This window comes from Xiphophorus hellerii, chromosome 23 (assembly GCF_003331165.1).
Source record: "Xiphophorus hellerii strain 12219 chromosome 23, Xiphophorus_hellerii-4.1, whole genome shotgun sequence".
Taxonomy (NCBI): Eukaryota; Metazoa; Chordata; class Actinopteri; order Cyprinodontiformes; family Poeciliidae; genus Xiphophorus; species Xiphophorus hellerii.
Window position 1 is genome coordinate 24,113,935 of NC_045694.1, and position 16,217 is coordinate 24,130,151.

Sequence of the window (16,217 nt, forward strand, 5' to 3'; positions counted from 1 at the left end):
AGCGGCACATCAACCATGTGCTTGCAGTAGACGTCACACCCAGCTTGTCTCTGGACATTCGATCTGGGCGATATCTGTAAAACACATTTCAATGAACTGGCCTGTCCAGAACCCATTATGTTAGCCTGCCTTGCTTGTTCTTAAAGCACTTTTCAGATGTATTTGAGGATCACTGGAGTACCCAGCTCAGTTAAAGTTTCAACCATCTGACCCAAACTGCGCCCCACAAAACAGGAATTGGTTCCGAACTTATGGAGCCACAAAGAAACCGACTCAATTTAGCAGCTAACCTCAGTCAAAGTCATATCCTGGAGAAATATGACTCCATATATTATGGTCAAACAAGAAAAACCTTGGTCTTTCTGCCCTGGTCACAAGAAGAATGTGGGTATCTGTATGTAAATTGGATCAGTTTGTTTTGTAAAGTCACATGGGGTAGCCTTTATAGTGATTTGCTACTATGTGAATAAACTGAATTGAATGTGTGGAGGAGCCAAGATGAAGGTCTCAAACCAACAGGCTACCGATTGCCAAACATGGTGGTGGTGGCATCATGCTGTGGGGCTGTTTTTCTGCGAGGGACAGTGGAAAAATGACAAAGGAAGAAGACATTTTTTACTCTATCTAAAATCAACAGCTATACACTTAAAGCACAATTGAATGTTCATCTGGATGATGGCCCCAAGCTTGCATTAGATCAGTTTCTCTGATTGGATAAAAGCAGTATAAATAGCATTAAGCTGCTGAAATGGCCTTCCGAAAGCCCTGTTGAAAATGTGTGAAATGTGCTTCAAAGTTGGATCAGTGCCTAGAAACCCAACCAATTTAATTTATTTTGCTAATTCACTAGGAAAGGAAGAGTGGTGTTATTTTTGTGCGATGCTATATGCATCTACAATGAATCTTTTGGCCCACTAAGAGACTTCTTTTCTGTGTTGGAACTGTGGCAGGCTAGTTAAGAGTACTGCAGTAAAAAAAAACAAAAAGAAAGCTGATGTGCACAGCAATTTTTTTTTTTTTAAACACATGCAAATGAACACAGAGACCTTTATACACCAACGTTTCCCCTCTTTCTGTCCCGGCGCCTTTCAGCCATTAGACAGCTGTTCAGAGGTAATGGAAGCTTGAGAGGATAGGTGCCTCTCCATCTGCACCTTGGGTTGAAGGTCTTTCCGGCTTTATGTGTTCTCCCGCGCGCCGTACGATGTATGCGTGCCGCGCGCCATTAGGCGAGTGTGTTTGCTCCAAAGGCCCGTGCGCGTATTTTGTATTTACGGGAGAGGAGGCTATTTTCGTTTGATTGTTTTCAATGAGGGTCCAACGCGTAGAATCCATAACAATACCATCAATCCTCAGCGGCAGCAACAACATGGATGTAATTTATATGGTAATGCAGCCACCGCGGTTGCCCCGAGTCACACAGTGGGCATCTCCGACAGTGGACAGCACGAGTGTGCTGTGGCATCCCAATGCTGTAACCAGCTGCAAAAGAAGAAGAAAGAAACGCGCGCACACCTTTGCATACAACAGGGAGGCATGTTTCAATTAGCACACGCATATAGATCGTGGACTGCATTTGTCCGCCGGGGTGTAAAGGTTGCGTGTACTGCTTTGTGTCAGGTCAGGTTTGTCCTCTTTATTCCTCTTATCGAAAAAAAAAAGACAGACTCTTGAGTGAGGAACCAGGAGACGAACATGAAGAACATCCTGGAACAGCACAAAAAAGAAAAAGAACAAAAAAATACTCCCATTACACATTATTCACCTTGATAAATGTACACACAAATCTCATCTTAGTCTGTGTGGATACGTTTTTGCGTGTGTAAAAAGATTTTGCAGGCTCTGTAGAATGACCGCTAATGAGGGCGATTCAAAGTTGGGAAATAAGAGACACGAGAATGAAAAGGGAGCAGCAGTTCAACTCAAATTTCAAACTTTTTTTTTTGTAATAAAGCTGCTAACGAACAAACTAAGACATGTATGTTGAGGAGTTTGAGTGACGATGGGTCGGCCTCATCACGTCTTCACTGAGCAGAACTTGACGGGGTCCCGTTAGTGAGGAGGTGAAACGCGACGTGACTCATCCTACCCCGATCTAAATGAACGGTAGGAGACTAATTCACAGCAACAGGCCTTTAAAAGGCCTGTTGCAACTCTTTAATTACCATAATATGGTAATTAAAGAGTTGCTTCTTTCCCCAGATACAGTACTTGTCTGAATCATTTCACGTCACTGCTAATGCTTATGCTCTTTTTTGTTTTTAAATCAACATAGTGTTGCGATTTCATTTGCCTCACTGCCACACGGTAAGCACGTTGATTCCTGCTGGCTCACTTTTTTAATGACGAAGAATTTATTTCTTTTTTTATGTTCAAAGTTGAAAGTGCATCTACAGGAAATTCTTCATAGTTCCACAAAGATCAACACAAACTATTACTTAATTCCAAAGCAAAATTAACTAAGACAATCAGTCACCCCCTGATCTTTGAGGCAGAGTAGAAAAAAATATGTAACCATGGTATTCAGCAAGTCCTCTGATAAAACGTCATACTACCTTCCAAGAATTTGTAGCAACCTTTGCTTTTATTTTAAAGCATTTCAGTCATGTTTTAATCTTCAGAGGGAATTCCACGACGCTGTGGTCATTACCTAGCAGGAAACATGTCTGGTTTCAGGCTTTAGATGCTGTTAACGCAACATTTACATTTTTTGTTCATCAGTTCTCAGAGATCCGAAAACAACGTTCCGACTGACCGGATCAGACACGCATCCGATAGACCAACACATTCTCACTCCCGACTCGGCGTCATATATTGACGAGTCGGGACGATTTCTGACCATGCGTCACATATCGTCAATAGTTGACGACTTGGGCAGGGTCCTTCAGCGTCACATGTTGACGATTTGGGTAGGTCACATGTTTTACGTGGATTATTGACGCGAAGGGTTCTAGAAACCGCTGCCGAACCTTCAAAACCCGACGATTTGGTTAGGTTTAGGGCAAAAATTACGGTAAGGCATAGGGTAAAACCCCTCGCGTAAAGGGGTACCCTGAGCGTCAATATGTGACGAGGACGGACTGTCCGATGCGTCAATATATGACCAGTTGGGAGTGAGAATGGGTTGGATAGACATGCTCATGGCCTTTTGCCGTTATGGCTTTGGCGACAGACGGGCCTTATTAAGCTACAGAAAGCTTGCAGGTAAAAATTTAAAAAATGAAGAACTGCTTAAAGGGAAATCTTAAAGAATTCATGGCTGAGATGACAAGAGTGTCAGACGTCGCAGGCAGAGGCGACGAGCCTTTTATTGCTTCAAAAGATGACCTTGGCATGGATCTCAATTGTACCCTTTCCCGAGGGCGGTGTAATTAATCCCCTTTTAATTTAAATTACAAGTCTGGCTCAACAATTATGAGGGCAACGTTATCAAGATAAGATAATTATAGCTTTGCAGCACAGTGATGCTCTTGGTTTTTTTTTTGTTTAGTGACGTTCCTCTGATGCCTTATCCTAGTTTTGCACTTCCAGCTTATAGCTAAACTATTGCCTTTCTCTTAAGAGCAAAATGACGAAAAAAAGCATGTCGTTTATTTACCAATAACGTGCGCCACAGTCGAGCTTCTCATCTTTCCTGTTGTAAAAAGAGGCAAGTCTCAATAGCTACGTTTTTTAATTTAGTCTCAAGTCCCTGTTTCTTAAGTGTGCGGCTGTTAACTGCAGGCTAAAAAAGAAATAAAGGTTGCTAAAGTGAACCACTGACAGCTGAAATTGCTGGTTGTACCTAATTTCAAAACTGACCGAGTTATCTCTACACTTTAATTTCTAAGATGCACTTGTGTGCGCTGATCAGATTTACAAACCTTAGTTGTTTCCGAGTGAAAATCGCTCAGCAACTCGAATGGAAAGCGGCTCTTGGAAACGCTCAAAGTCAGAGAGGCAAATGATGTAATGCAGAACAGAGAGCACTGCGAAGCTGCAAGTGTGGATAACACCTTTTTTTTTTTTTTTTTTTTTACCTATTCAAAGGAAGGCATCTTGAGCATCAGCTCAAGGCAGCCAGTGTGCATGGAGGATCTGCCTGTATGGGAAGTTGGGGCCCCTCTAGTTGCGCAGCAATGAATTGATGCAGGCGAGATGAAAGAGAGGAACTGAGCACAAGCAAGAGGAGAGCTCCAGGCGAGAAGAGGATCCCAGACGCTCTGTTACACATCAAAGAAAGAAGAACCGGCGATACAATCGAGTCTTTGGGCTTCCAGTTCAACTTTATTAATTAAAATGCGTCTGCTGAATCATACACCCGGCCGTCCTTTCCCTTCTTTGCTAATCGCGCCTCTCATTTGCCGCCGCCGAGCTGATTACGGAGGAAAAGGCAAAAAGCGAGGGACGAACGAACGTGAGCGAACGAGCACCGGCGGAGGAGGAGGCGGCGGCGGCGCGCGTTCGTCGTTTGCACGTACAGGCTCTGCAACAACAGGTGTGCAAGATTCACTGTTACATCTAAATAAAATAAAAAAAATGGAAGAGAGAGAGAGAGGGAAGAGGCTTGCGGAAAAAAGAGAGAGAGGGGGAGAGTGACTGGACTGTATAGATAAACAGAGAAAAGGGCTCATTGTGTCAGCAGCTGTCTAAATAGCCCTCAGAATACCACGCAAGACTGACACACACAGGCACACGCGCGCGCGCGTACATATATAGTTAGACTCGCACACACTGACTGACAGCTCCCCCTCAGTCCAACATCTGTGATGACAGCAGCCATGGTAATGAGCCTCTCCATGTGCCAGTGTGGGTATGTGTCTTCTCCCTTTCGATGCACTGCTCATTCAATCATTTCACATCAGCCTTATCATGTTGAGCCCCTCCACCCCCCACCTCCACCCTCATGCACTCCACCCCCTCCTGATTTCGACCATATTATCTTTGGAAGCCGTACTAGATGCACAAGTTGCAGCTAACGCAAGAGCAGTGGCGAGAAGAGCCTCGTGGCGGATGTGGTTTTTGTCATCCAGGTGCTCTGCATTTTAAAGAGAGGTGTGGAAGAAGAACAGAGAGGGACAGAGTGTGGGGTGGGGTGGGGAGAGATGAAGAGATGATGAATGACTCTCGTTAGAGGGGTAATTTGTTTCTCCTTGTCTGACTGGGCTCCAGCTGTCGCTCCATCCCTCGCTCTACTCCACTCTCCTCTCTTCGGCTTAGCGCTCTTCACCTCAGCCAGATGGGCCGGACGGATGGACAGATTGAGCCAGGAGGGAAGGACAGGTTTGGGAAAACGAGAAGACAACAAAGCGAGAAGGGAACGACGATCAGGAAAGCACTTGAACGAAGCAACAGGCAAACCCGACTCTTCCCTGACAGAAGCTTGGGCTTGCTCCCCCAAACTAAGGATGATTCTGTTTCACCGTCGACTCAACAAGGGGATTCTCGTGCTTTTAGCGCAGTGCTAGAAACTCTGATTTCCCCACCCCATGACACACTTCTTTTTTTCTTTTCTTTTCGCACCAATCAACACTTGCGAGAGAACGGCGGGTTCTGAGAGCGAGAGACAACGGGCAACGGAGTGGAGGCCCGAGAGCTTGTATACAGATGGCCGGGGAGGCGGTTGAAGGATGGCGGTGAACAAATTGTCAAGAGAACCCAGTGAGCTCATTGCCAAGTCTTTGTTCTAATAACACAAAGCAATTTTCACTGACCTTTCTAGAAATGTAGCGGGCAGAAATGACTGCGTTAAGGATGCCCCACAGCATAATTGCTAAGGAGATTAAAGTTCCCTTAATTGCTTTTGGCCAACTAGTGCAATTTTTCCTTTTTTGTAATTAAAGTGATTTAAAATATTAATAACTACAGTCGCATACACATAGCCTCGCCGCGCACGGGGTCCAGACTCACAAAGTTGTGATAAAGCCGAGCAACAGCAGTAAAACAGTCTTAAACAGAGGCATTTTTCATCGCCTGCTGTCACCAATAGCCCCATTACGGGCCGCGTGAAATATGCAAATAGCTAAAATCCTTTCCCAACATCATTTGAGGACTGAGTGATCAACTTTTTCTCCATGCTTGTCCATAGCTCATTCACTTTTTTCTCTCCCCCTCCCTCCTGCTTTCTCCTTGGTCAGCTCCCTCTTATTGCTTCCTCTAATGCTTTTCCTTCCAATTGCCAGAAGTTTTGGGACACCTGTCCAAATCGCTGAATTAAAGGGTTCCAGTGACTTCCATAAACGCATCCGCGTAAGATCGAGGACCTAAGATTTCAGATGATGTTTATAAAAACGGATAACGACTGGGTCGCTGTCAGGAGCTCAATTCGATAGGCTCATTAGGATGGCATGGGGGGGGGGGGAGTCTAGATATTAAACAAAGTTGAGGAAAGTGATAACAGAAGCAACTCTGCGACAAAGTGGAGTTCATTCTAAGGTGCGCAGCTCGCACAAATCAACAACTTTCTGCAGAGGGAATAGCTACAGATCTGTAAACGTCTTTAATCTTTGAGATAAGCTAAGGAACACCAGGCACACTCTACATCACAGGAAATGCAGTGCAAAGTGTTCCAGTGGTGTTGTGCATGCAGCTATCGTACGCTGAAGCAACCGAGACGAGTTCTCTGGGATTACAAACTTGGTTTAGGTGTGGGACCTTACCTGACTGCATTGTGCTAAGTTTTGGTGGATAAAGGATTAAGTTGAGAGTTTGCGTTTGCCCCGTAGTTCCAGCAAAGAAGCATACCAAAACATTTTTTTTGCTTTTTAATTTAAGCTCTTGCTTCAGTATAAACAGCAGTTTGGAGATGGCCCATCCATTTCTGACTTGAATTCGCACGAGAAAAATTAGACGAAGCAAAGGCCACAAAGATAGATGAACAAGTTTGGTGTAGAGTGAATTTGACTGCCTTGAGCTCAACCTCACAGAACCTTTGGGATTAATTAGAAAGAGGACTGGAAGCCACGTCTTCTCATCCAACGTCAGCGTCTGACCTCACCTATGCACCTGGGAGAGTGGACAAACATTCCCATGAACACTCTGATAAACCTGGTGGACAGCGATGGCACAAGGTTAAATCTGCTTTACCTGTGAAGTGGGCAAGGACAAACACATTAAGGTACATGCGTCAAACTCAAGGCCCGTCGGCCAAATGCGGCCCACCGTAGGTTTTTATGTAGCCCTCTTGATTCTAGACTGAACACTAAGTGTGCTTAAATATTATTACAGTTTTTATCTGCTTACTGACAAATTATATAAATCAGTCCCTCCAGTTTCTTAAGAATTATCACGGAAATTCAGACAAAATCAACAAATTTCCGCACTTTTTTGCGCTAATAATTGGGAGTTTATTGCAGATTTTTCTCAAAAATTGTCAAAAACCTTCTTACTTGTCCTAAACAGCTGCCTCGGATTTACTTGATGTCAGATTATGGACCTTGATCTATACAGCGAGTAATAAAAAGTCTCATTTACCGTCGTAAATAAGCGCATGTATCGCAAGTATTTCCAAATTAGTGCCACAAATATGAAATCCTGGAGGGACTGAAAAGATATTCAGTAATATTATTTGATTCTAAGAATTCATGGATATTTTAACAGGGTATTGAACAGGCTTTATCAATGCATTTGGCACTACAGGCCCTTTAAGAGAATTCTTGATTTTGAATCAAGAATTCAAAATCAAGAATTCTTCAAAACCCAAAACAAAAAGGCATTAAAGCATATATGTTAAAGAATTGCAAGTCATTTAAATTCATGTGTAAAGATCTGCCTATACATTTGGCAATATAGTGTATCTTCCAGGTTGGCATCTTTTTTTCTTTTTTGCCTTCTCGCTGTTTTTTTTTCTTCTTCTTCTTCAGTATTTCTATATCTCTGTGTTTCTCTATTCCCTTAGATACTCCTGTGACCTTAACGTCTTCACACCTCCTCATCCGTCTCCCACCGTCCCTAGCTTTTCCGTCTCCTTTTCGCTCCTGTCAGCTTGCAGTGTTTGCTTTGCCACTGTTTATCCATTTTTCTCTGTTTGCTCTGATGAGATTGACCGAATACACGCACACAGTGCACGCGCACGCGCCCAGACGAACACCAAGACACACACGCACATACCTAAACAGAAGACAAGGCGGGCGTCTCTCTGGGGTGCAGTTAGCGTGGGGCTGCGGATCGATCCTGGCTCTGGTTTCCACGATGCAAAGCTCCAAGGTGGAGCGGCTCGGACAGCAAGGACAGAGGCGTACCGGTCCGCTTCTGTTCCTCTCCAAAAGTTCTTCGCAGAAGGAAGGAGGACACAGAGACTCGCGCGTGTAGATATGTCAGAGATTTATGTGTTTCATTTTGACGTGGGACAATCGAGGAAGGTAGCCAACAAATACGTCCCAATGTTTGGGTTCTCAAATGATGTCTGCATTGATTGTCCCTCCCTCCCTTCCTCGACCAGGTAGTTTTTCCCTGATGCGAGCAATATCGCACAGTCATCTGGAGAGGTCCGCCATCTATCACGGTTCTTTTGCAGATTTTTGACTTGTGTCAATTCTGTCAATATTCAGCAATGGCACGGCGAAGGCCGTCAAATTAAAATCGCTCCAGTTTCGTATCCTGGGAAAGTATCAATAGCGGAAAAAGAGGCGCTTCAGAAATACAAGTTCCACTCAAGTTTTGCAACCTTTTCGTAAAGCTCATTGATTCTCTGACTGATTTTGTCTGACTGGGGGGGGGAGAAGAAAAGTGTCCGGGTGAGGTTGTCCACTTGCAAATGAAAGAATAAACAATTGTGGAAAACTTACTGGAACTTTAAAGGAAAAACAAGGTGATTTGAACGCACCGGCAGCCCCTCAAGCTATAATTTCGACTGCAAAATCAGCCAAAGACAGAAGTTAGTCTTTGGTCGACTACCTAATTAGTGGCTCTAATAACCCGAGTCCTTCAGTGGATTCGCTGGACTCAGTGGCCTCATTCTTACCATATTGTTGATTGATTGAGCTGCAAATATGGCGCCCATAATTATTCTATATTTTGAGCTGTCTCTAAATAGAATTTATTAGATTTGTCTTTGTCCTTGATTCCAAACCTTTGGAGAGTAGTGCGAATTGTCTCCATCCGTCTCTCTGGTGGATGGGACAACCTGATTGTGTCCACGCATCCCACGGCTCCAACTATTTAAAGACTCCACTGTTCTTTCCTTTGTCTTAGCCACATATAGAGGACGACCGAACAGTAGATGAAGGTTCTCGCTAGCAATTCTTTCTCACCACTTGCGACGAAATGAGACTGTGTGAAATTTGACAGGGGAGACAGCTCATGTTTGTGCAAACAAGGGAAAATGTAAAAGAAATCATGCTTAGAGTTTTTTTTTCTGTTTGTTTGTTTTTCCATTTGGTCATTGTGCCTTACTGGTGGCATGTAAAATAAAAGAATGTTATTTGTCCTCAAGCAAGTTTTCCATTGCCTGCTCATGTGTCCAGTGAATGGGGAGTGGGTGTCCCCTTGTGTTCGCTGTGAAGATTAATGGAGCTACCAGGAGTCCTGCTTTGTGAATTTTTGAATATTTTTTCTTCAACCCTCCTCAAATTGAGATGGAAATACAAAGCTTCACAAAAGATATTGAGAAGTGTTTGGGCCGTGTTTGCTGTATACGAATCCAGTGACCGTCCGTAATTGCGGTGGTAATTACGGCCAGTCAAACTGCGCCCACAGAGGGGTTGAGCGCACGCTTGGTCATTGACGTTTGCTAGGCCGAAATAGGTCGTTTGTGGGAGAAATCTGTTCACAAACCAAGAATATTTCTGCAAACAGGAAATCAAACACAGAGAGAAACAGAAAACACAACATTGGGGCATTAGCTTATTGTGGTAAATCGCATGTCGCGCAGGATGTTGGGTAAAAAGGCTTTGTGTGCCAGAAAGAGCTCCTGCTCAGGATGACCTCCAAGTAGTAAGAAACGCCTGGTAAGAAGAAAGAAACACAATCCTAAAAATGTGATGAAGATACCAATGCATTGACTTTTTATTGCATCAGAAAAGAGAAGAATCAAAGATGGCTAATGCGTTTTATAACTACACTATTTCAAATCAGGCTTGTCAAGTTTTTGAATTTGGATAGAGCCTGCTTCACATTCCTGTTATTAAGGTCTGGAAAAAGAACATTTGCTTCACTGAATGACTTGGTGTCATAAAAGCTGCATTGTGATTCTTGATGTTAAGTTGGATTTTTCTACTGTAGATCAAGCGGGTTCACATTAGAAATCTCGGATTTGAGCCAAACAATAGTAAATGTCCTAATTGTTTGAAACAGGAATTCTCTCATAAATTTCTCTCACTTCTCGTTTGATATTCATCTTTTGGTCTTTTGTTTTTTTGTTGTTTTTTTTGGGGGGGGGGGATTAACTGCTCCTTTAAAGGATTTCGCTTCTTACCCTTCAAAATGTCCGCATCTCATTTTGCCTCTTTGACCCCTGACCCTCGTATCATTCAGTCAGTCATCTGGTTTGTCTAACATCTTCCTCTCTTCCTGTCCCCTCCACCCTCCAGGTCGCCCACTCCCTCCAACCTCCTCCTCCACCCTGCTCCCACCGTCCCTCCCGTCCTCCTCGTCTGCCCCTCATCACCCCTCCCCCGGTCCGTCCCCACCCATCAGGGAATGCCAGGTTCCCCTGCTGGAGAAAAACTCCACCCACTCCCACCTGGAGCCCCACCGAGATGACTCGTACCTGCTCCGGGCTCAGTCCGCCTCCACGGGTAAGCCAGTGCTCCAATCCACCACATTTCTCTTTACCTGTCCATATGTTTTGTGTTTGCATTCATAGCCAATCCTAATCCTCTGTCCTTACATTGTACCTCCGTTCTGCAAAAAGAAAAAAAAAAACATGCTAATCCTTGCTTTAATAGCTTAACTGCTTTTATTTGCATTCGGCTAATGGGAGCATATGTTTGAAATGCTCGAAATCAAACAGAATGCTGTTTGCATTATTTAGAAAATCAATGTGTTGAAGTAGGTTTTACTCAAATATCGGTAGACTTCAGTCAAGATGTTTTCAGAACAATCTTTCAGCAACACAAGCACCAGAGAAGACAATGGCGTCACAGTTGAGCGGTTTTACAATGTAGGTCCAGGCAAAAGCAGAAGAACACTTTAGTTAGGAAGATGAAGAGGAAGAGAAGATGACATTTGTACTAGAGCTGCTAAATCCCATGGCAAGTTCTTGACCCACACAAACTAGGGTTTGATTTAAATGTGAATGTGTGAAGTACAATACAACACCGGAGTGTGTAAAACTGAGGAGTCGTGATGTCACTTGAAACTATGCTGTTTATTGTGTTCATCTAACCAATTCTAAGTTCAGTCGGTGAACATTTTTCAAGTTCTCACATTTCACATTAGGACTCCTACCATAAAGTTTCCAGAAAGTGCCTGTGGATGGAGCATCAGATCAAATCCAGCTCTGGGTTGATTTAACACAACAACCAAACTGGTTTGGATGACAAATGTTTTGCACGAATGTTGCCAATATAGTGGGCTGCATAAAAACAACCCACAAGATGAATAACTGTACATGTAATATGTGGATTTTTTTTTTTTAATTCTGAGTTGAATTTGGCCTTCAAGCTAAACTTATTAAAGTTTTAAGTTGGAAAACATTCTTCATGCTCAGTGTAAATTTGTATTTATTGTATTTGCAAAGCTAAGAAATGCGGCACGGGTGGATGAATCAGATGGAGACTTTCTTATGTTTAATTAAATTAATTTTATTGACACTAAAAACTTCTTTATGATGTCAACTGTAAGGCACAACACAAAGTAGTTGTCCTGTAAGAACCACACTTTGTGCTCTTTTAAATTTCATAGTAAATGAGGCCTCATCTATATTTACGTAGAGACTTTTACTCAAAAGCAGACATTTCTGCACCAATATCAGCTTTTAATTAATTTATTATACTCTGCTAAATGCAGAAAGGGTTTTTAAAGACGGGGTGACCCAAATCCTGATCTTATTGCTAAGAATAGATTAGGTTTTTTTTCCTTTTTTTTTTTTTTATCGATCCCAAAAGAATTGAACTGGATGCCGTTCTTTTATTAACAGCAAGTTTTGGATGCAATGATATATACATGACACAAAAATATGACTACTTTATTTCTTTAATTAGAATATTGCATTGTACTGTCAACATACAGTACAATGTATTATGACATGGCCATGAAAAAAATGTTTGGACTTATGTAACCAAGGAGTAGGTTGAATGAAATGCCTTGTTTTTTGTTTTTTTTAAGGTTTTATTGGCTGTAGTGATCTTTGTTTGACAGTGAATTGACAGGAAAGCGGGTAATGAGAGAAGGTGGAAGAGATGCCGGGAATCGAACCTGCGACAGCCGCGTCGAGGACTAAGGCCTCCATTTGTGGGTTGTGCTTAACCACAGCACCCCCAAAATGCATGAACTGAAAACAGTACTTAGATTTGGAAAAAGAAAAAAAACTTTTGAAAAAAAAAAATATCCTGAATATTTGCTGATATTTGCCTTGGCCTTTTGCATGTCTCTCATGACAACTCTAAACAAAAACTAGTTGACTTTTAAAGGTATTGCCTTTTTAAAATGTCGCCCTGCCACCTTTTAAAACCATCACCTGAGAAAATAATGATGCAAGGTAAGGCAACCCTCCCGCTCCGCAGCATTATACAGACGCCAGTGAGCTGGTGTGCTTGTTCTTATTTTGCATATGACATTAATAATCCATCAGAAAGCGAAAGGTAAGGGGATGATGAATTCTAAGCGCCGGGAGGAGGATCAGCGTTGCAGAGACAAACTAGTTACTTTCCCTGGCTCAGAGTGTTTCAGTTCGTCACCAGGCTAGATCTTGCTGGTTGTTCCAGGCGTATCGGCGCCTTGCCACGGTTTTCCTGCCTGGCACGCTCAAACGCACGGGCAAAGCATCCGCAGCGACAACTTCGTTCGTCATTACGAGCGTTTAGCCTAAACAAATTGTGGGGGCCAACTTTCGGGCTCTCCGCCTCCCCTTTCCCGCTCCTCGCCATCGTTGCTCCGTCCCTCTGTGCATCTGCACTTGTAATCAGCAGATATATTTAGCAGAGGCCTGATGGGAGGGAGCGGGGCAGGCAGAGAAGTCCTAATGTGATTTTTGGTGGAATACAATCTATTGTTAATGGCGTTAGGCTCTCCTTTGATCCAGTATAAATCTTCATTAGGGAAGGCCCGGGTCCCAGGTTCAAGAGCAACGTGATTAGGAGGCTTTTAAAATGACGTTACATCAGCCTTCTAATTGGTTTACTGTTTGCTGGGGCAACATCAATCATTAGCCCAGTAACCGCACAGCAAATAAATTCACTCTGCCACTGACACCCTAATGGCAGACACTGGCAAAGTGGGAGAGTGAGGCTCGCAGGCTTCAGTCTCTCTTCCTCTCGCTCCTGTTCGCGTACACCCACACTTTGTGTTCTGGGGCGCTTCTTTCAGCACATACGCGCAGCCGGCGAACGAAAGGAAAAGAAGAAGAAAAAGAAAGAAAAAAAAAACTTATAGAGAAGCACGAAAAGGAGCCACAAAGAGGCAAATGGGAGCAGAGATGGAGAAAGTCAAACTTTGACTTTTGAAGCTGTTTAATGAGACATCTCGCATGGAGGAGAGAAGAGAAGAAGAAGAAAAAAAAGCAACAGAAGGAGAGCGAGACGAGAGGCATCCGAAGCACGGCGGCAAAAAAAAAAAAAAAAAAAGAAAAACAGGCAGAGAAAGTGACTGAAAAGGAGATGCATAGGAAGTCGAAGATGTGGAGAAGAAATGGAAAGGGAAAAAAAGAGAGTTAACTGATGAGAGCTTAGAGAGTGAAGGAGCGATATTTGGTTGGAGGGAGAGCAACATTAAGATGAAATTGCAAATTGCCGTGTTTCCCAGACAGGACTGCTGCGGATCTAATGGGTGTGGAGAAAGTTCTTGGCTTTGGGCATCCATTAAAATCGACCTAAATGAGTTTAGAGTGGCGGTCTGGCACTACATAAGCACACCCTGGGCATGTAAGCAGAGGCGGTGATGGGGGGGTTGGAGAGATGGGTGGTGTGAAGAGGAAAAACACACACCTAGAAAACGCCGTCTGCACGTGCTGCAAAAGCGCTGGGGTGTGTGTGGGTGTGTGTGTTTGCTGTCGCCCCACGGGGAGAGGGGATGCTGGGCAGGAAATGAGCCTTACCAAGCCAGGCAGAAACTGACCACAGCGAGATAATCCTCAGGAAGGCGCATGCTGTTTGCACGTGTGTGTTCCACTAAAGCGGTCCGCCATTACCTAAGCTAACAGGTGGACAGACCCGACTTGTGTTTCCAGCGAAGCGTGTCAGAGCGAACGGGAACAGAACGTCGTTGTCGTCTGGGAACTGGTCCGTGGGTGTTTACGTGGGAATACTGTCTGGCTCGGAGCACCTGTCTGGGAACGGCTCCCTCCTCGGAACGCCTACGTAGGTGGCGGGGTGGTGGTGGGGGGGCTTCGGGGGGCGCAGAGACGGCCAAGCGGAGCGTGGCAGATCGCTCCTGGAAAGAGCTCGCGTTAGCGCAGTCTCTGGCCATTCATTATGCATGGGGAACACGCGGCTATTTTTAACTCCGTGCCTCTTCTGAAGTGGCTAGCTATCTGGCTTGCCAGGGAAGCCACCTCAAGTCGCTGCAGAAGCGATGAATGTTTAATGGCTTTGTTGAAACAAATCTGCAGAAACAAAGGAAAACAAAGACACAATCCTCTGCTTCTTCTGCCTAATGGTGTTCTTCTTAATGGCGCTTATGTAAGGGTGACATTTGCATAACGGTGGGATGTGTGGAAATGCTGCATGCATGCATGCGTGTGCGTGGAGGGGTGGGGGGGTTCGAAATACAAACATGCAATTTTGTGTGTGTGTGTGTGTGTGTGCTCATGGAGTGTTTGTGTTTGGCTGAATTTGATGACTCTTCTCTAGCGGATTATTGCCTCCTAATTAGACAGAGATGACTAGCCAAGGCAGAGGCGGTTGTGTATGTATACTGGTGTGTGTGCGTGTGTGGGTGTGTGTACATGTGTAAATGTATGTCTTTGGCTCCATCTTTTTTTTCATGCCTGTATGTTAATATGAGCTCATTCGTCTGTTTAGGATAAAGCTCCCCACCCCCCCCCCAAAAAAAGTAAAGAAAAATCCATGTGACAAATAAACCCCTTTTGTCAGCACGTACGAGTTTCTGAGTTTTCACCTCAAGCTCTCCTTCCCTGCTCATCCTGTGAGCTCTGAGAAGAATGACAAATGAGGAGCGTGTGACATTCTCTGACAGAGGACACAGGAAGCAGCGGCACATGGGAATATACCACCTTTAAACACAGGCTGCATAGCAAAAAGCAGGGAGGGAAGGTGCCTGGCGGAAACAATGAAGGCTGCAGTTTTGTTTTTTTTGTCTTTCTCCTGAAGAACTACAGAAAGTTGGGATGGAGGGAAGAGCGGTTGCTTTATATCTGCTGAATGGGCGTTTTTGTGCGCGCACACACACACACACACATGCATCCATGCTCTGTGACTTCTCTCTGTTAACCACAGAAAATGTCAATAAACAGTTTGCTCATCCAGGGCTGCAAAACAAACTGCCTCGGTTGCTTCCCGCTGCCAGCTGGCCACACACTTGCATGCAGACACAGGCGCACACTGTGAGATTAATATGGTGTGGCGAGCCTCGCACTGAAAGTGTGTGTCTGTGGGCAAGTGGGGGTTTTCACGGGGAGGCAGGTTAGCCGGAAGGCTAATGCTCCTCCGCCGGGCGAGGCGAGGCGAGGCGCTTCGTCGAATTGGCGAGAATAATGGACTTCCAGGGATTAGCCTGAGCCAAACGCACCGGCTCACTTGCTATATAGTCCCTCCTTTCTCCTCCTCTTCTTCTTCCTCCCCAGTCGCTGGGGAGACCTTGGACCGAATAAAGTGGGTCAGGCTTCAGCGGCGGCTCTTCGCCTTCCCCCCCCCCCAACAAAAGGTGACAACAAAAACAGAGAATCGTTTTCTTCTTCTTCCCTTTTCACGACCAGAGTTTGCTTTGCACACGAGAAGAAAGAGAGATAAACCAGGAATGAAATAAAATGCGATCTGCTTGGCTTCTCGCTAATTGCTCAATTTCCTTGTTGCACACTTGGTGTTTTATCAAACCGGGTTCCACGGTGTTCCCATTAGCCCGCCCGCAGCTTGAACTGCGCCAGTCAGTCAGCTCGTCCGACAGAGTCCTGGTTCAGTTCC

General features: G+C 44.5%; 1 protein-coding gene across 6 annotated transcripts in view; it reads left to right on the plus strand.

Annotated features, from left to right (window-relative positions):
- The window catches only part of tenm2a (teneurin transmembrane protein 2a), a 291,969-nt gene that overhangs the window by 188,156 nt on the left and 87,596 nt on the right, over positions 1-16,217 (plus strand). For 4 of the 6 annotated variants that reach the window (XM_032554630.1, XM_032554628.1, XM_032554629.1 and 1 more), the window contains one exon: positions 10,509-10,715. The exons of the other annotated variants lie outside the window; for them this stretch is intronic. In XM_032554630.1, coding sequence (XP_032410521.1) covers positions 10,509-10,715 — 207 coding nt within the window. The remainder of the gene's footprint in view (positions 1-10,508; positions 10,716-16,217) is intronic. 6 annotated transcript variants of the gene reach the window in all.